Here is a 22,347-nt window from a genome sequence, read left to right as displayed (position 1 = left end):
GAGTCTAGTCTATTCACACACATAAATCGCGGCCGCGAATTATAGCCGCGACGCGCGAATTCTATCAAATATCAATAACGCGGGAAAATTTGAAAATTTAAATTTATTAAGAAATAAAATTTAAATAATTTTACAGACAATGGAAGTATTTGACCGAACTATGGCCTCAGTAAACTTTGTCTAAGTAAAGTTAGAAGGCTTTTACACAAAGTAACTTTCTGAGTTCACTAAGGACTAAGTTCGGTCTAACGCACTCAATACATCGACATCAGTATAAAACTTTCTACTCCATTTAATTTAATTACACAAAAAAAAAAAAAAAAAAAAAACATTAAAGCCATAAAATAATTATTTTCAAGCCTAAAATAAACTTTATTATGACCATAGATTATTTTACCTCCAATAGTTGGACTAGAAATTTAAAAATAAATTACATGGATAATTAAGTATCAATAATTGGTCTTTTATTTTGACTTGGAATCTAGCCAACGCAAACATAACTCATCAATTATTTTCTCTTAGTGATATCATTCATCCGAACAACAACTCGTCTAGTTGATAAATATATTTAAGTATTTTTTCACTCAATGGGTTTAAAAAAATTACTATATTTATCATGATTATGATTATGATTGATTATATATTTATATCTATTTACTACTGATCTATCTAATTTTTTTCATTAATCACTATCATTATTATAGTTATTAGAGTACACAAAGACACTAAAATCTACATGTTTTTTTTCTTTTTTCAATTAATATTTATCTTTCGCTGTTCAAATTTCGTTCTTTTCCAAAAATAAGGCCATTCCATATTTTTTATTTTGTTATAAATTTTAATACTGCATATATTTATAGTATATATTGTTTATATTGTAATCAACATTATTATTTTAAATCTCGTTATCAACTTTATTTTTATGATTATCATTTTTCAGGGGCTCGAAAGTATTGTCATAAGCAAAGCATTGTTTTGTTAAAAAAATAAAACAAATTATCGAACAGATAACGAGGCATTGTTAAAAATATTGTCTCGTATTTATAGTTTTAATATTTTTTAAAAAAATACTTGTCGCATTTAACACATTCCTAAGTACACATTTTAATTCACTGTCTAAGGCAAGCAAGTTTTTTTGTCGGACCCACTGGTCCATTTAACCCCCTGTCTATTTTTTCCTACATTTCATTTATTTGTATTTCTTATATATACATATGTATGTATGTATATATATATATTTATAAATATTTTTATGTTTGTTGTCAGAGTTCAATATCGAGACTGAAATTATTTCCTCTCGTCAATCAAGACGATTTTTTTTTCTTAAGTGTATTCAGATATACAAGGATAGAAAGGACTTTTATATTTATATATATATTTTTTTTAGTGTCCAACATAATTATTGAGCCCCCGCAATTAGCGGTAATTGATAAAACTTCATCTAAAAATTATTTTTATTAAATAAATTATGATTTTATTAAATTATTGGTTATTATGTGGGACTCCATCTATTTTGGTCATTTTAAATTTTGTGGTTTCGCGGTTTTATCTTTATTAGGTCAATTACTTGTTAAACTTTGTTACTTAATATTTAGTATCAAAATTTACTACAAATTAAATTTTAATTTTGAAAATATAAAAAAATTTATTGAGGCTACTGAATTTTTTTTTGAATTTTATTTTTTGGCGGGTTAAAATAGCTGGAGTTTTATTGTATAATAACCAAATTATATGAATATGTAAATATATTTACCTGCTATTTAAACAACTGAGACTGACAGGAAGTGGTTCTGAATATAGTGTTTGGATATGATTGGTAACAGTATCAAGTAATGGATACCATTGTGCTACTGGTTTACGCGGGTTTTCTAACATCAATGACCAGTGTTCTTTGCCGATACCTATTGCATTTGATCCTATTGCCGTGCATCCCATTAACTCATTCGACCCAATTCTATAATTTTAAATACAAAATTTAAATTCAAGTTTATAAATATATAAATATCAAACGTATTTATATTTATATTTTTAGTTAGTGCGTGGAAATATAATATATGCAAAAATTTCATACAATAGAAAGTGTGTGAATAATTCGAATTTATAATTTTTTTTTATCGAATTGAATATTAATATCGAATTCAAAATTCAAATCAATTATTTTTGAATGCAGTAATTGGTACACTTTCAAATTATTCAAAATTTGCGAATTTGAAATTCGATATTCAAAATTCGAACCAATATTTGAATTCGAATTAAAAATTTAAAAATTTCCGAACAATTGGATGAATTATTCAAATCGAATATTAATATTCGATATTGTATCCGAATACCTCTTATATATCTTGATGTATATAAACATAAATATAAAATGTATTCAAAATATTTTTTTTCCCGCGCATATTTATTTCCATGCAAATTTAAAAATAAATAACAACAATAATTTACCTATCGTAATCAATAACTTTAACAATTAATATAACGTCATCAATATTCTCAGCGGGTACATCAAAGACCAGTGACTCATTATAAACAGGAAATAGTGTATTTTTTTTAACAGTAGTCTTTTTCTTTTTAATCCTCTTTCCTTGGCACAGTAAATATACTTTCACATACGGATCTGTTTCATAATCAAAATTAGTATTTATTAATACTTTATATTAATTAAATTAAATTAAATTAAATGTAACTCATATTTAAATAAATTAACAGCTACCAGATTTTCCAGTTATGTCCATAGCTTTTAAATTTCTGGCCTTAATTACTGTGAGTGTCAGTCGGCCTGCCGTTGGTAGAAAACAAAGTGTCAGCATCAGTTCTCCTAAATTTACCTTATCCTTCAAAAAATTAAATAGATTATTACTTAAGGATTTCGGACTTGATCACTAGCCAGGCGTGGGTTCGAATCCCAGTGAATGCCGAAAGAATTTTCCACACAAAAAGTGTGAGGTTTTTCGGTTCTGGGATTCATCCCGTCGCCGGCTTTGGAATTTGAATTTTAAAAAATAAATTTGAATTGATTTGAAAATTTAATTTTACTAAGTGGCCGGATTACCCGAGGCCCAATAATATATATATATATATATATGTATATACTTAAAAAAAAATAGATTATTTATTAGACTTTATAAATTGGTTATTAAAATTTATATAAAAATATTTTTATTTTAAAATTTGAAATAATGAAAATGAAATTATTTTACCTGAGTTGCACAAAGTATGTCCATAGTGTATTCAATTTCTTGCTCTAGATCCGTACATTCTAATAATCCCTTGAGCACGACTTGTCCGATTAAATCGTGCCGTGAGAAACGATCGAAATCGTAGACGGAAAATTGCAAGTATCTTTCTCTCAATTCTTCATAAGATACACTAGCAATTTAAATAATTTTATTTGTTGATTATATTTGAATGTATTTTAAATATAAATATATAATTTACCTAAAAAGAAAAGTTTCATTAAAAACGGGATTTAAATTTTTACGATGAACTTTCGTTTGATATTTTCTTTTTCTGTCCGGTAGAAGATAAATTTTAACATATGGATCACTACTTCCGGTTACGTCTTTAATAGGTAATCCGCGTGCCTGTAGTACCTAAAAAAAATATTATAATAATACCAACAATATATCTATACGAGTACACTGTAAAAAAAATCGGGAGTGAATTTTGAATATGTAAAAATTTTTTTTAAATTTGAATGAATCAATTTTGTCACGAAGCTACGGAGTTTAAAAATAATAACTCCGCATATGGAGTAAAAACGAAGCTTTTTTTACTCCAGATTTAAACTGCAGTGACTTAATTATTTACTCCGGAAGTTAAATTTACTCCAGAGGAATTTATTTTGAAATTAAATCTCTAGATCAAAATGAAAATAAATTTAAATAAAATTCATATTTACTCCGAATTTACTCCGCGGGCGGAACTTTTTTTTTAACTTCAAAACTTCTAGTGACGGAGTTAATTTTGATTTTTCAAAAATTGATATTTACTCCAAAATTACCCCACTGACAAAACTCCACATTTACTCCATATGCGGAGTTAATTTTTTTCAAACTCCAAAACTTCTATTGACGGAGTTAATTTTGAATTTTTAAAAATTAGTATTTACTCCAAAATTATTCCACTGAAAAAACTCCATATTTACTCCATATGCGGAGTTAATTTTTTCAAACTCCGAAACTTCTATTGACGGAGTTAATTTTAATTTTTAAAAAATTGACATTGACTCCAAAATTACCCCACTGAAAAAACTCCACATTTACTCCATATGCGGAGTTTTTTTTAACTCCAAAACTTTTAGTGACGGAGTTAATTTCGATTTTTTAAAAATTAATATTTACTCCAAAATTACCCCACTGATAAACTCCATATTTACTCCATATGCGGAGTTATTTTTTTTTTAACTCCAAAACTTTTAGTGACGGAGTTAATTTTGATTTTTAAAAAATTGATATTTACTCCAAAATTACCCCACTGATAAACTCCATATTTACTCCATATGCGGAGTTATTTTTTTTTCAAACTTCAAAATTTCAAGTCACGTATTAAATTAAAATTTAAATAACAATCTATTAGTGAAAATAATCAATGCGTATTCACCAAATATTGATTTAATTAAAATTATTAATTAATTCCTCATATTAATAGATAATAAATAATAGTTTTATTTTAATAATCAACGTCGGACAGTTTGCAAATTAACGCCTATAGAATATTATTATTTGTGTAAGATTTCATGTCAACATGTGAAATATACTGTGCAGACAGTCTCGGTTGAGTGGCGTTTATCGAATCTGTAATGAATCTAGAACATTGGGTATATAATTTAATGCATCAATATGTTGAACTAGTTTACAAACGTCGATCGTCAAAAGCCATAACGAACAATAGAGACGACACTCAACAAAACTGTCTCTATTTACTCCTCATTTATGTGAAAATTACTTTTTAAATCTTTGCAAAAATAAGTCATTTATTTTAATCTATAAACTATTTTTTTATTAATTAGTATATTAATTACAAATATTTAATTAGGAAACTAGCAGTGGAAATTTGCCCTTCAAATTTTTTATAATTAAGCAGGAAAATAAATTTTTACTTTTAATTAATTAAAAAAATAAATTAAATAATTTTTTGATTAATTAATTTATAATTATTATTATTATAAATATTGATATTAATTAAAAAATTACCTTAACTACAAGACCTTCAATCTCTTTATCATAGCGAAGGGCAAAATGAAGTTTACCAGCAATTTCCATTTCTACGGTACTCGAACTTTCGGTACTCTCTTGTCTTGTTAAATCTTTTTTATACAACTCCGGCTGTAAAAAAATTATTTTTTAATAAAGTAGTTAACTGACAGTAAAAAAAAAAATGATAAATTTATAATTTAGTTTGATATTTTTAAATAGATAGTACTTTTTTTTCTCTGCAATATAAAATAGCCTCAAGTATTTTTATATTAAATTTTTTTTTTATCGGAAAACTGTCGCAACTATTTATCTGATGGTAGAGTATAAAAGTATCGAACCTTGATAAGTCCAAGACTTGAGTCACTTCGATTCTCAAGACTGCAGATACTGAATTTTATATTGGGAAGATCAAGACGGTGAGACAATTGACGTTGAAATGTTTGATGTCGTGTTGGTACTATTGGTAATGTCGTTTGACGTAATACCTATACGTCAAAAAAAAGTAAATAATAATAATAATAAAAATAAAATTTGTAAAAAAATTAAAATTTTTTTTTATATATTAGAAAATTTGAAAATTGTAACATTTGGGAAATTTTGAGAACTGAAATATTTGAAAAAAAATTTTTTTTAAATTGAAATGTGTAATAATTTTTCGGAAATTTTTCAAACTTAAAGTAGTCTAAAAAATTAAAAAAAAAAAAAAAAATTTTAATTGAAATAAAACAAAAAACTTTTTACTTTTTTGCTTTCCTTTTGTTCTTGTACATATTCATGTGTGATGGGTTCAGATTGTAAATCAGGCAATGAATGACTTATCCTTATGTCATTTCGTTGTGATACGTCGCCGTCAGTAGCGTCATCACCTTCTTGTCTGGCCACAGCCATCAGCCATTTCCACGTGGATGAACAGTGAAAGCTCACGGTTGCAAGGAAAACAAGAGCCATGAGTGCAGCTCCACTACCAATTAGCACTTGGTAGGAAAAATTATCATTCCAATCATCTTAAAAAATAAAGAAAGTATTTTTAATTTTAAAAATATGTTAATTATTCGGTTAAACGCCAAATTGTATGCGGAGAGAATTTTATATTAGCGCTAGCAATACTTGTTTTGTAGATTCTACTATCTTGGATGCTAATTAAATTTGTAAAAGTCATGATAAATATAATAATTTAAATATTATAGTCAATACAATATAAGATGATGACTCTTAACATCGAGCGATCGTACAATTTATGATCTAGATCGATGGATTTACCATAAAAAGTACTTAAACTTACCAATCTCATCATAAAAACTACACAGTAAAGACCAACACTCAACTTTTTAATAATAATATATAAATATATGTCTGTGCGTGCGCGTGTATGTGTGTGCGTATGCGTGTGTGCACATGTGTGTGAGTGTGTGCGTGTATTATCATTATTATTATAATTATTATTAAAGAATTGAGTGTTTGTCTTTAGTGTGTAGTTGTTATCATAAGATTGTTAACTTTAACAACTTTTGATGGTAATTGTAAGCATCTAGATTGTAAATCGTAGGATCGCTCGGTTTTAAGATTTATCATCTTTAATGTTACAGTCTATTATTCAGATATTTAATTTTATAACAGTTGATAGTAAAGGTTACAATTGTATGGCAACATAACAGATAGTAAAAATCACTATACACCTGGTAAATTTTATTATTCATATCGTATTTATAATAATAACAAATAGTACTCGTTATTATTTAAATATCTTTGTGCTTTTTACAATACTTGGATGATAGTATTTACCATAAAATTTTCTCCATGATAATTAAAATTTAAAAACATAATGGAATCAGGACCTTAACTCAATTATAAATCGAGCTCTTTGAATTGAAATTACAAGTTACCTATCAAAGATACGACAAAAGTATAAGAAAACAAATTTGTATAAAATTAAATTTGCTAAAAAAAACTATTCTTTAATTTTTTTTGTAAACTCAATATTTACTGAGTTATATAAATTTAAACATCAATTAAAATAAGATAGTATTTACCATAAAATTCTCTCCATGTATTATAAGCATTTTTTAAAATAATAATAATAATAATAATAATAATAATAATAATAATAATAATAATAATAATAATAATAATAATAATAATAATAATAATAATGAGTTTGAAAATCCACCCGAGGATATTTACTTCATTTATTATATATATGATTAATAACTAAATATTATATTTAAGTTATTTACAATTAAATGTAATTGCATTGTTTTGAAAACGTGACTCGACTATAACTATTACAAAGCAATACAATCGATAAAGGTGAGTCGTTATATTATCACAGATATAAATTTTCATTTCAAGGATATATATGTTGTACCACCAAGGCTGCGAAGACTCAACTTATCCGTGCTAATTACTAACGCAGTTTAAGCCTTTACTGACATTGAGATTCACGACCTTGTGGGTATGGCTTAACAGAAACAATCCCTTATATTATACATATGTATATATATATATACAATACGTTTATCAATTCATTTAATAATACCGACAATCTATTTCATCATATACATTCTTAGTAATTAATAACAACTAATCCTTTTTTTTTTATTTTTTACAGATCTCCGTGAGCCTTTTTTCTAATTTTCGAAACATGTCAAACTGCCTGTCCTTGGTATATTTCGAAATGGATATTTTGAATTCAAATTTGAAAATTAGCATCACTAGTAAAATAGTTCAGAAATAATCTAAAGTCAAATTTTCCTTTTTTAGTTAGCCTATTGGGTAACAATTTTCTTCCGGTGGAAAATGCTCAGTGACAGTTCGTAAAAATATGGGTAAGTTGGTCAGCCAGACAGTAAGAAAATTTTAAATTTCCGTAGATTTTTTTTTTCAAGTTTGTTACATAAATTATTTTATTGAAAACTGATAGAAGCTAATTCTGATGATGAGGTAAAATGAGCCATGATTGTAAAAAAAATCTAAAAAATAGTGTCTCACTTTACCTCAGGAATTGTCAAGTTACTCTTTTGTATCATATTATTATGGTTATGATTGAATTAAACATAAGTAACTTGTACTAACAATATAAACTTTATCATATATGTATATATATATATATATATATATATATATATATATATATATATATATATATATATATATATAGATATAAATCTATGTATATGTGTACTATAATCAAATGCAAACTTTCTTAATTACATTTTCATAACAAAGATTCCCTTATACTCAATTTAATTAATGTTGCACAAGTTTTTAAATACTAACATATAATATATATGTAATATTATATTTATTTCGTTTGTTAATTTATTTGTTCATAAAATATGACGTAAGAGATTTTGTTAATAAGGCTGAATATATATAAAATAAAAAATAAAGATTAACGTGAACAAGAGTAATAAATATGTCATATAATATTTAATCACTAATGAATTATTTGATTGATTTATTTCAATAATGAGTGTTGCTCGTTTTCAATATCTGAATATAAATCCTCTTGAAATACTTGAATGGAAAATAAAAAATATCTGAATGGATAAAAATAGACAAATAAAAATATTTGAAAGCATTGTTTGTTAATGGATCCTCAGCCTTGACCCCTATCGCCGTCGGAAAACAAGTTTACTGTGCCACGGTCGAGATACATAAAGTAAAGTATACTAAGGGTTTTCTCATGCGTATATTTATTATTAAAAATATGAGATACCGTAAGAATATGAAAATATGTGAAATATTTTCAGCAACTATCAATTTTTTTTTTTTTTCAACTGAGTATGATTACGTCAGATGTCTAATAATAGTCTAGGTTCCTATTATTTTCTATAGATGTCCTTCTATGGAAGGACGAGGCCCGATTTTCTATAGGATTCCGTAGAAGGCGACGCTGATTAAATGTCGTCATTGGGATGTTTGTCTTCGGGGATGCAAACGAGTCTTTAGGGAAAACTCTAGCCTAGAAATGTAGAAAAAAAAATTTTACCGCTAAGAAAATCGTTAATTTTCAAAAAATTCCTCATTTTCACCTGAATTTTTTTTTTTGCTCCGAAAATTTACTCCAGCGTTTAATGCAACGTGAAAAAAAAATTTAAAAAAAAGCTGTAGATAAAGAGAGGACATCTCTTGCCATAGAGTCAAGGTAAAACTAATCATACAACCCTCATGAGACTACTTTTACCAGTTTCCAAAGTTCATTAAATATTTATCAATGTCGTAGTCTCAGTGTATACATAGTTTTTTTTTTTTTTTTGCTTTTTAACTTTTATGTGTCTGATTGAATAGTATATTGTGTGACAAGGGATGAAACGGGATGATTTCAGACGAGGGTAAAAATATTATTGGAGGGTTGAATCTTAAATCATTTTTTATCTCGTGACAATAAAAATATTTTTAATAATTATTGACATTGAAAGTTTGAATTTTAATATCTACTGGAAATGATAATATTTGACATCAATATTTATATACCCAGAAAAAAAATTATTAAAAAGTATAAAATCACTTGACTCAATTACTTTAGAAAATTTTATAATTCTACGAATTATTAATTTTCATATAAATATTTTTTAAAATTCTATTACAATTTTTAGTAAAAAAAAATTTTCAGACGAAATTATATTTTTAGCTCTAGGGAAAATGATAATTTTGAAACCGTGTAATTTCATCAGCTTCAAATTTTCTTATTTCGTTTTTAAAAAAAAAATTTCTGCCCCTATTTTTCAAATAAAATTTCCGTGAGATTTTCCATCCCCTAGATCGTGAAAAAAAAAAAAATTAATGACATAAAAAAATATAAATAACGAGGTCCTTAAAAATTGATCACCAGTGACCTCCGTCAAGATCAACAAAACGTATTAATGAAAGATAATTTAATATAAAAAGCCAACAGATCAGATACGGGGCATGTCGTTAAATTTCAGTAGTGATTAACTTTTTTTTACCAGCCCCAATGAATTAATCAATCACATTGACAGCTACTAGTACAAAAAATTAACAAGTCTACTATTCACTTAACATCTTATTTATTTTCCACCCCCACCCCACAAACTTCTTACCCAAAAAAAAAATCCAATATTTGCGTTGAGACAGACATGGGGTGCAAAGGTAACTTTTAAGTTAATGAACTTTCTCCGCGGACATTGCACTTACAATAAGGTCTAGTAAAAGATTATACAGCTTATGTAGATAAATCTAGACTTTACACCTCTACTCTGCATAAACAAAGTACACAACTGGGATTTAAAATTACTTGGGGTCGCAGTAATACCCGAGTTTAAGAGATAACTCGGAGTAAATACCCGCCGACATTTAGAAGTTTTTTTAAAATTAGTCGTTAGATCATGGGCTAGACATTTTCTCTCAAGATTTTAATTTTTCAAATTTTAATTTTTCCTTCGGTAAAAAAATTTTGAAATTTTACTTTAATTACTTTCATTCAAAGTTTAATGATAATGAATATTCATTCAAATTAACTCTTGCGCTTACTTAAGAATACGATTAATCTGTTAATTTTATTAAAATGTTTTTTTTTTTTTAAATTCAACCTCAGGGAATTGTAAAAAAAAAAAAAAAAAAATAGTTTGTAACAAAAAGCACAGAGCGTGAAATAGAAAAAAAAGCCCTGGGTACTTTATCTTAATCTCAAGTGTCATGACGGGTTACTCAGGCTTCTAAAACTACTATATATATATATAAATATATATAATTCGAATTCGCGATTTAGTATAAATTTATTTTTATTGCGATTGGAGAAATTTTTCTTATAAATAATTTATTAAATAAATGGATTATTTTTGTGTAGATAAATATTTATATATTTTTATTGTAATATAGTGAGGAAAATTTTTTAAAAGTAAAAATATAAATAACGGAGGTAAAATAAAATATTGCTGTTTACTATTTAAGTACAATTTTTAAAGTGAAATATATTTTTCCGTATATTTTTCGAGTTAAAGAGTCACGCGTGGAGAGAAGAGTGAAATGATAAAAAATAAAAAATAATAAATATGACCGTGAATTTAATATCATGAATAAGGCATACAGTATTGTTTAGATATAATTTGTCTCGTCACTTTTTATTATTTTTTTTTTTTCATATCATTTTATTTGTCATTTGTCACTGGCTTTTTTTATATAAGTAAATTAGATAAGAATTTTTTTTATGTCTACAATGTAACTTATAACTTTGTCGTATAATTTTTTTTTATTTTCAAAAAAAAGGTTTATTCGAGCTTAAGTTTTATATATAAGTCAAATTAGTTGAATTATTGTTTTTCAAGAGGGTAACAAAGTTAGTGATAATGGTAATTTTTTTTATTGTTAAATTTATCAAAATTATTTTATGGAGATAAATATTAGACTTATGATTCTTTCTTATATTGTATAAGTCATATATGTAAATATACTTTTATGTACACAGAAAAAGTTCAAGTTGCCCCAAGAACTTTTAACATCATGAATCGAAAACAAAAAATTTTTGGGGTAAAATTTTTTGCGCCAAGAAATCCTTTTTTTTCTGTGTATATATTTATGATCCTGCTTGACAGACAATTAAGAATTTTCGAAAAAAAATTAAAAATATGCACATGTAGAAAATTTAAAAAACTACAGGTGCAATTTTTTCAAATATTTTTTTTTTAATAATTTATCGTTTAAAAAAACATTCAAAAATTATAAGATCTCAGCTGACATGTATATATATTAGTTATTGAAAACCCAATAGCCAAATGATTAATGACAAGGTCACTTACATATATATATATATATATATATGTACATATTTACTCTTGAAATATTAGATAAGTCAAACAGGAAACGGGCACATGAGAACTAAACATCCGCTCGATAACCGAATGTCGGTGGTCAGAATCCATTTTTGTTTATTTTTATCCATGATGTAATATAACTACACATTTTAATTCAGTAAAATCTTTTTTTTAATATAAATTAAGGCCCCATAAAATGGAGACAAAAAAATGACACCGAAGTTAGCCATCATCCAGAAGTTGACAGACAAAAATTTTTTGATTTTTTTTTTCACCAAATGAATTACAAAAAAATAAAAAATAAAAAAATGCACATGTAGAAAATTGAAAAAACAAAAAGTGCAATTTTTTCAAATATTTTTTTTTTTTATAATTTATCAATAAAAAAAAATCCAAAAATTTGTTAATAAAAAAAAAAGAAAAAAAAGAATGAATGGTAACAATGGAGTCATAATATGGATTATAATAAATCTACAGCTTAAATTGTTGATGAGTAGACATCATAATAAATCCAGTACAAATCTAGTTCACACTCATGAAACCATTTATCCCTGAGCTACCAGGATAAAATTAAAATAGTAAATGTACAATAAAGCCCGTCCACTACTAAACGTACTATTGAATCCTCAGTGTCTTCACTATTAACTCTACTAAGTCTCAGAAACAACACCGAGACAATTTAAATCCTCGTTAACTTGTTCTTGACACATTTATCATCAGCATTTTCTCATCCTTAAAAAAAAAATTTTATTTTCTCTTTTAAATAATTTTAAAATAAATAAAACTATTGCGTTTTTATTATTGTATTAGGCGATAAGTGCAATGAGAAAAGTAGAGTGTGGGCGATTCTATCAAACAGTATAACAAAATATAAAGTATATATTTAAAAATAATGAAGGCGATGTATCATAAAAATGACAGCTTTAATCCGCTTTTAATTTTCTATTTAAGAAAATTTTTTAAAAATTTTATTTTTAGTCAGAGTAAAAAGGAAAAAAAAAAATTTTTTTATGCTCAACTTAATTTATACGTTTGAATGAGTCCTTTTGATATCAAGACCTTCATTTGCTGTTTGAATTAACTTCTGTGGGTATGTGCTAGTTGTGACATTACTCGAGATTAATTATGCTCTATAACTGGGCTATAAATACACTCCTCTCTCTCGAGTCTTCTGAGACTGTATCCTATTCTGTGTTGAGTGTAGGTGTCAGGGTTCGCATAAAACTAAAACATTTTAATCTTTTGATGTATAAACAAACTGGTTATATATTTAAATATTTACATTACTTAATAAACTTTAGTTCAAATTATATTTATATAATTTAAATAAACAAATTTACTTAAACTTCCATAAATTTTCAGTTTAATTCAAATTTGTTTACATCAGAAAGTTTGAGCTTTTGATTTTAGAAATTTTGAGAGAACTCGATAAGCGAGCTGACCTCAACCAACAGTCAAGTTAAAGCAGATGATTAGTTTTTTTACTCAAAAGTCGATATGAAACATTTGACATCTCGATGATGTCTAGTACGTAAAATTATGAGTGTGAAAGTAACTGACGATTATGAATTTTTTAAAATTTTGAATAAATAAAAAAAATATGAGGATGAAAATTTAAAAATACATATTTAGATAATTTAAAAATTAGCGCGCGAATTTTAAAAAAATTTCAATATTTAAATTTATTAATTTATTTATTTAAGATTTATAAATTGTCTGATGTCTGCTGCAACTTATCCATATAAAATTACATATAAATTTGATATAAAATATCAGCTTTAATTTTACGTCAAATTTATTTTATTTTACGTTTAAGAGAGCTATAAAGTTTGATTTAAATTTTTTATTTATACTGTACATCATCGAGATGTCAAAAGTTTTATTTAAATTTCTGAGCTGAAACTGGTTTTCTGGAAAATTTAATTTGTCTGATAATGAAAAATTAATTTTACAGAGAATTTAAATTACGTCTGTTTTTTTTTTACGTCATGTAAAATAATTATTTTATTTTTTATTGTTATTAGATAAATTTTTTAAAATTTCTATCTTATCAATCATGATTATCGATAAGAAATTTCGACATCAGACGGTTATTTAGTTACTGAAGCTGAAGCATAACTTTTTATTAATATTACCATAAAATCACCCGCTACGACTTAACTTTTATCTATATAAAAAAATTATAAGACTGTTTTGGTGGAATTTCATCGGCTACTAAAAAGTCTGGGGTAACAAATTGATAAATTTTAAATATATTAAATTTTAGGTATTTTTTAAATTATACTCCTAACTCTATTACTTAATCATTTTTTTTTTTTTTTTCAAATTTAAATTTCATACAAGTGTAAAATTGACGTCAGAATATTTCTAGTGACTGAATTTAAATTTTAATCAAGAGAATACTTGAAAAAAAAAATTTTTTTTTTTTCGGCACAGAAAAAAATATTTTATTAAGATGACTGAGTCATAGAAAAAAAAAAAAATCTGTCTCTGAGTTGACCCTGCGGGCCAGTTCCAAAACTTCCCGCTGTTTTCGAGCTCCCTGAGCTTTTATAATAACGCTGACACATAAAAGTAAAGGGAAAAAATGTCTGTAGAATTTCTCTAGGATTTCTCTCGGACTTCTATCCTAAATACGACATTTGTTTTTCCAAAAGAACGATTTCGGGCTCTGGAATTTATTTAAATCCTTTTTTACTCCAAACCAGAGTCAATATAAAAATACAGACACTCGGACATCATTCTAAAAATAATCAAAATAAATAAAAAATAATTTCTCTATTTTTAAGAAATATTACATACTCGATAAATAAATTTCTTTAAACAATAAATATTTATCGTATTATTGTCGCTGGTAAATATAAATAAAAAATATAATAAATATAAGGTAATAAAAATAAAATTTTTTCCTTGACGTTTTTTATTTTGAACCACGTTTTCCTCTCATCTCTTATATATTTATAGTATTGGATGAATAGTGTGAAATGCCTAAGGGTATTTATGCTATGTATATTATCTCAACACGTTCCGATATTATTCAATAAATTTAATCTATTGTTCTAGATGATAGATATCATCAGTAAATCTGAAAAATTTTCTATATTTATATTCAAACATAATAAAAATAAACCAATACTCAGATTGTGTTTTTTATTTTTTAAAAAAAATATTTATCATTCGAATGACAGATTTACAATTTAATGTGGTGTCAGAAAATAACGAGCTACTTTTCATTGATCGCCAGCGAGCTAAAGAAATTTGAAACTCGCGGCAGAGAATCCGAGATACGTGCAACATTCATGTACCAACAAAACTTGTGCTGAGTTTCCGACATAACATTGAAACGAGAATTGGAAATGAGGGTAATTCTATAATATCATATACATATACATATATACATTCATACAAATGTATACACTGTAAAAATCGGGGGTAAATTTGTAGTAATTGTGGATTTTATTTAAATTTAAATTTACTTCGGCACAAATTTCTGGAGTCTTAGAAAAAATTACTCATATGGAGTAGGGTAGAAGTACCATATGTGCCCACTTCAGGGCCAGTTTTGGACACAAAAAAATTTAATAAAATAATACGTAATTTACGTAAAGAAAATTTTTTAATTCATTCAGACATTTTTTTTTATTGTATTAGAATTAAAATTTTTTCTATACTTTTTCATAAATTAAAATGAAATATTTAAGGTCCAAAAATAGAGCACTGGCCACAAAAGGGACTTCTACCCTAAATATGACATTTGTTTTTCCAAAAGAACGATTTCGGGGGCTGGATTTTATTTAAATTCTTTTTTACTCCAAACCAGAGTCAATATAAAAATATCCTCCCGGAATTTGACTTCTTCATTTTGAAAATTTCTTTTGTCTACAGTAAGAAATATTAAAACCAAAAAAAAATTATTTTAAATTTTGTATAGATAAAAAAATTAAATATCGCTTTTCTATAAATCCTTATATAATAATTTTTTTTTTTTTTTTTTTTTTTTTTTTTTTTTTCATTACAATTTTGTATTTCTGTAGTTTTTTAATTAACAGCTATTGTGTGCTACGTGTTAATAAAAGTTTTTTTTCAACTTGAGAACAATGAAATTGTTACAATAGATTTTTTCCTCATTTTTATATATATATATATATATATATATATATATATATATATATATATATATATATAAATCTTTTGTATCAATTAAATTAAATTTTATATAAAAATATTGTCAGCCATAAATTGTATCAAAGAAAATTCTCATATATTGTATATATTTATTTATTTAATTAGTTAATTAATTGAACTATTAATTTAATAAAAAAAAAAATACTGAAATAATGAAGATTAAATGTTACATACTTTAAATAAAATTTATGTAATTCAAAACAATGGTATTACAGCAGTACTTTGTCTTGGTATTTTTTCACAGTGACCTGAGATGAATACATAATTTATTCATCCTTAGTTAAAATATTCAATACAAAACAATTTAAATTTTTCATTGCCCGCAAAACAATCGAATAGAATTTATCGTCAATTAATTTATTTGTTATTTAATATAAATATTAAATTATAAACTTTTTTAAATTACTTATGGAAAATAATAAAGTTATTAATTTGTATAGTGTAAACAAAGCGAATTTAAAAACTAATAATATTGGTATTGACATTGAAAAAGATTTTATTGATTTTTTATTTATATTTTTTTTTCTCTATAGGTTTTGTTCATTTTTTATTATATTTACTTGGACTTAATAGAAATTTTTGATTGAAAAATTCTGAAGCCAACTGACTACTATGATACAGTATATATGAATATATATATATATATATATATATATATATATATATATATATATATACAAAGGCCGCAGAATTGTAATTGTCAAGGAATAAATACGTAGGACGGCAGCTGTTGCATCATAGAGTCGATAATTAATTTTCCTATTCGTATATAAAATTGTTATACATATATATATATGAAATTAATCAAATATTTTTCATGTGGAAAATAATCCTATTAATCTTTTTAATTGAAAAATAAATAAAGAAAAAAAAAATGATGAAAAATTAATAAATTTTTATTTTGTATTAAAATAATTTCTATATGATGTGGAATTTCTATAAATTATTGTTATTGTTCGAATTAAAATTACACTAATAATTCGATTGATTATACCGAACAATTAAACATAACGTAATTAATGTCACATCAGGGTTCCATTAGTTTCAATAATAATAAAACCACTTCAATCCATATATTCGCAAAATCCATTGTATTCAAGTATGTATGTGTATATACATATATATATATATATATATATATATATATATATATGTACATATATGGTGATCAATAATTAACTATTACAAACAAAATAATAAAAAGATAAACTATATTATATAAATAAAATATATCGATTTTGTAAAAGATGTCCTTGATATGCAATTTAATTTGTAATTCTTTTTGTCTTCGATGCTGTGCAATATGTACTTTGATAATATACATACCGTGCTGGTCGTGGAGTTAAGTATAAGGCTTTATTAATATTAAATAAACTTAATGCTAATGATATTGACTAAGACGATATCAAAGGGAATAAAATTGACGGTTAATTTTTCAGTAAAGACACACATTTTGCTCTGTATTTTTATATCTCTTTACAAATTTAATAATGCAACAGATACTGTTTACTTTTTTCATACAAAGTTATATCAACCTGGTCATATTTGTTTAAGTATTAAATTTACTATAAAAATAAATAAAAAATAATAATAATAATAATAATAATAATAATAATAATAATAATAATAATAATAATAATAATAATAATAATAATAATAATAATAATAATAATAAAATTATTATACTTAACTTTAAATTAAAATTGTGTCTAAGCTATTAAATTTACAGAAAAAATTCATTATAACTTTTTTCTAGACAATTTAATCCTCTACAAAATTTCATATAAATGTATATGTTGTATTTTCAATAGTTTAATTATACACGAGAGAATTTAATATTAATCAATTTTATATTAGCGCTAGCAATACTTGTTTTGTAGATTCTACTATCTTGGATGCTAATTAAATTTGTAAAAGTCATGATAAATATAATAATTTAAATATTATAGTCAATACAATATAAGATGATGACTCTTAACATCGAGCGATCGTACAATTTATGATCTAGATCGATGGATTTACCATAAAAAGTACTTAAACTTACCAATCCCATCATAAAAACTACACAGTAAAGACCAACACTCAACTTTTTAATAATAATATATAAATATATGTCTGTGCGTGCGCGTGTTTGTGTGTGCGTATGCGTGTGTGCACATGTGTGTGAGTGTGTGCGTGTATTATCATTATTATTATAATTATTATTAAAGAATTGAGTGTTTGTCTTTAGTGTGTAGTTGTTATCATAAGATTGTTAACTTTAACAACTTTTGATGGTAATTGTAAGCATCTAGATTGTAAATCGTACGATCGCTCGGTTTTAGGATTTATCATCTTTAATGTTACAGTCTATTATTTAGATATTTAATTTTATAACAGTTGATAGTAAAGGTTACAATTGTATGGCAACATAACAGATAGTAAAAATCACTATACACCTGGTAAATTTTATTATTCATATCGTATTTATAATAATAACAAATAGTATTCGTTATTATTTAAATATCTTTGTGCTTTTTACAATACTTGGATGATAGTATTTACCAAAAAATTTTCTCCATGATAATTTAAATTTAAAAACATAATGGAATCAGGACCTAAACTCAATTATAAATCGAGGCCTTTGAATTGAAATTACAAGTTACCTATCAAAGATACGACAAAAGTATAAGAGAACAAATTTGTATAAAATTAAATTTGCTAAAAAAAACTATTCTTTAATTTTTTTTGTAAACTCAATATTTACTGAGTTATGTAAATTTAAACATAAACAAATTTTTTGTTTTTTTAATGAAACTAAATAAAAATAAAAATAAAAAAAAACAAGAACTAAAGTTTTGTAAATTTTATTCAGTTGTAACATTGTTTAAGTAAACTACATGTAACAATGTGTACATTGTTACAGTGTAACAGAACTGTTTTTGATGAAGATAAAATTGTTATTCGCGTTGCGAATGGAATGAGTACGAGTATAAAACAGACGTAAAAGTAAAAAAAATAAATAAAATTTTCTACCGGAAAATAAATACCAGTAGTTTACAGTGGTGCTGTTATGTGTGGAAGCCAAAGCATTGCAGTAGATACAACTGTCCAGAGAGACGAGTTTTGAGAGCGAGGACGCGTCTAGAAACTGGGACATACTTTCCAGCATCCGGTCAAGTTGTATTGTATTAAGATCGATGTACACTTTTTTTATTTTTTATTTTAAATTTATATTTTTTTTTCACTTAAAAAAGAGAAGTCTAAGAAATGAATCCTACGTGAACAGCATCCGAGAGCACTTATTTTTTTTTATCTACTTCACACATGCTATAGATTTTTTCTATTCCCCAGTAAATTTATCGTCTCCGATAATAAATAAAAATAAAATATTTAATAATAGAATCTGTTATATAATACTCCATTTTTATCTTAAATAAATAACGAAATCAATTTATTTCTTGATTGAATAAACGTAGTGTTAATAAAATTACGTAATTGATTCAATATTAAGTTAATAATAGATATTAATTTATGAAATAATATGAGCAATAAATTCTTCCATTTTTATTCTCTATATTCTCTTAAGAAGGGAAGATGTATTGACGCAGTAGCCTTGTCCTATTTCTCTTGAACTTGATCAAAAGATATCCTGTGATATTGTTCAAGCGAAAAGCTCACTGTGGTTTCAGATCTCAATAGCTTTAGTCTATGAGTCTTAAACTTTAGGTTAAGATCTTTATGAGACTAGATAACGGACTCTGTTGTTGCAACAGATGCACTGATTCCAATAAATTTATTCTACTAAATATATATATATATATATATATATATGTTCAAGCTAAACGGACTCACGGGAGATCAAATTTACAAGTTTAAGCTCTCGAATTACGCTCGATAGAGTTTGGCAATTGACCAGCAATCTCTAATAAAAAAATACACGTTTGTAAACTGATCAACCGGTTAAAATATACATGGTAAACTATCCAATCCCCAGTCAGCTTAAAAAGTTGCTCTCTAAATAAATTTTTTTATAGAATTATCTGACACCAAATCGTTGGATAAAAATTTTTTTATAGCTTACAGTTTTTATTTATTAAAATATAATATATATAATAAAAAATACACAAGTTAATTTATGACATACTAGTATCCCCCCCTCCCCCTTCCCTGATTTTTAATTAAAATATTAATCAAATGGATTTGAAATAACGGCGGGAAATATTTCAAATCTAATGAGATCTGATTAGAAGTTTTTAAAATTTAGATTTAGATTGATCTATAGATCTATTTAGATTTATGTAGATCGTAGATCTGAAATTTTTGAAATTTTTTTGAATTATCAAAATCAAATAAATTATTTTTTTTTTTTGTGGCTTAACAATAAATCCATTTTAGTCAAAAAAATAAATCATTGTCAAAAAATCACTTTGTGAATCAGAGATATAGGGGAGCTGAATATTAGTAGACGATAATCAGATACTTTACCCTATTTATATATATTATATATTAAATATAAATATAAAAGTGACGTATAAAAAGACTGATTTTAAACCTGCGTCATTATATAAATATGAAAATTTATATAATTTTTTATGTTTTTAAAATTATTCTCTACTTTGAGTTTGAAAAGTTTTATAAATCTAGGTTACACAATACTGAATGCTCAATATAAATTTCCGCTAAAAAATAAACTCCGTAATAGAACTTTAAACTTTCCATTTAAAGTCCTCATAATTAAAAAAAAAATTTTAATGATCCCTTTTTTCATATTTTCAAGACCAGTCTCCATAAATTCATTAAAAAAAAAAAATTATGCTTGAGATTCGATGTAACGGAATTTAAATAAAAATATAATATTGACCATGACCTATGACGCGTCTAGCTTTTTAATACCCAGCAATTATTAATACAAAGCAGTTCAATCGTTCATGTCCGTACATTAAATAAAATAATTACGTTTCGCATCAAACATGACTATTTTTTTTTTTTATTAAATAAATAAATAATTTAAATTTCGCGGGCAAATATTTAATTTAAATTTTGATACCCCAGCTGATATTATGTCTAAATAAAATCGTACGCCGGCGAAGGAAATTGAAAAGCAAAATTTGATTTGGTGGCGAGGTGGTCTTTCATTCATCGGCTCGTTAATTACAGACGACAATAAATTATTGCAGATAGCGCATGCTTAAAATTCGCAGCTTTTTCCCGGCTGGTTCAAGAGCTTCCGTATTGAGCCGAGTAGGTGGTCTTATGGGGGTCAAGGCCAGAAATTCCACATTGTTTCACGTCTTTAATATCAGTAAACACTTAACTCTTTACTTTGTCCTTTATTTTCTTTGCCTTTTTTTTTTTTTTTTTTTTTTTTAATACTTTGTCAAACTTAAACGGAGTTTATTTGCTATCATCAAACGGAAGTCACTTGATAATTAACTTCCTTTTTATTCATAAATATATATAGTTTTTAGTTAGAAATTTTTTTAATTAATCAATTTTTTTTATCTAATTATTTATATTTATTGTAATTGCTGTCATTAGAGTAATTATAAAAATTTTAATTAAAATAAATTGAAAATTTTTTTTTCACTAGATTTTTAAATTGAAAATTTTTTTTTTTTTTTTTCATCGAAATGAGAATTTTTTTTGGTTAAAATTTTATCATGTCTTCTATATCTGTATATTCAAACACCTGTTAGCTCGTGTTCGCGCTCGAGTCACATCAACTTTAAAAAAATATATCCACGTATAAAATGTTTTTATTAAATTCACTGTTTATATTTACATTAAAAAGTAATTATTTTTTTTTTCATCATTAATTTTTTTTTGTAACAAACTTTAAAAAATTTTGAGTTTAAAAAAAATTTATAATTTTTTTTTTTTTTTTTTTTTTAAATTTTCTCAACAAAAAAAAAGTTTTACTTACCAGTATGACCTTGTAATGAAAAATTAGCTTCCTCGCTGGGCAACACTGTCTCTTCGAGTATATTCTCAGACGCAGTCTTCACTACTCCCATATCGCAAGCCCACAAAAAAATAACAAATTACTAACAAACCAAAAAAAAAAAAGAAAAATTTTGTCTTTTTAAATTTACAAAAAAAAAATGAAATAAAAAAATGAATCAACTCACAAAAATAATAAATAAAAAAACCGTCCCGTTAAAAGTTAGTTACGTGTATCGGTGAGTCCACGTTGAGCAAGAGCGGACGAT

General features: G+C 25.2%; 1 protein-coding gene across 2 annotated transcripts; it reads right to left on the bottom strand.

Annotated features, from left to right (window-relative positions):
• Positions 1-359: 359 nt before the first annotated feature.
• On the bottom strand, positions 360-22,347 carry LOC103569975 (synaptotagmin-10). Of its 2 annotated transcripts, none has more exons than XM_008547554.2 (11): positions 22,267-22,347; positions 22,062-22,142; positions 5,940-6,202; positions 5,537-5,683; positions 5,196-5,327; positions 3,439-3,593; positions 3,201-3,369; positions 2,714-2,834; positions 2,446-2,617; positions 1,754-1,954; positions 360-1,441 (listed from the first exon to the last, which is right to left on the bottom strand). In XM_008547554.2, exons 3-11 carry the CDS (start codon positions 6,144-6,146, stop codon positions 1,438-1,440), a joined length of 1,308 nt encoding a protein of 435 aa, XP_008545776.1. In that variant the 5' UTR covers positions 6,147-6,202; positions 22,062-22,142; positions 22,267-22,347; the 3' UTR covers positions 360-1,437. The 2 variants fall into 2 exon arrangements, with proteins under 2 accessions (XP_008545776.1, XP_008545774.1); XM_008547552.2 differs by having other exon boundaries at positions 22,062-22,182; positions 22,267-22,341.

This window comes from Microplitis demolitor, chromosome 10 (assembly GCF_026212275.2).
Source record: "Microplitis demolitor isolate Queensland-Clemson2020A chromosome 10, iyMicDemo2.1a, whole genome shotgun sequence".
Taxonomy (NCBI): Eukaryota; Metazoa; Arthropoda; class Insecta; order Hymenoptera; family Braconidae; genus Microplitis; species Microplitis demolitor.
The sequence above is the reverse complement of the archived record's forward strand: the minus strand, read 5'-3'. Positions and strand labels throughout refer to the sequence as shown.

What these genes read in the sequence shown, in the direction of transcription:
- LOC103569975 (XM_008547552.2), bottom strand. Translation starts at nt 22,152, where the DNA reads ATGGGAGTAGTGAAGACTGCGTCTGAGAATATACTCGAAGAGACAGTG. An exon ending in TTCATTACAAGGTCATACTG is followed by an intron (nt 6,203 to 22,061) that starts GTAAGTAAAACT and finishes TTATTTTTTAAG; the next exon opens with ATGATTGGAATGATAATTTT. An exon ending in AACAAAAGGAAAGCAAAAAA is followed by an intron (nt 5,684 to 5,939) that starts GTAAAAAGTTTT and finishes TTTGACGTATAG; the next exon opens with GTATTACGTCAAACGACATT.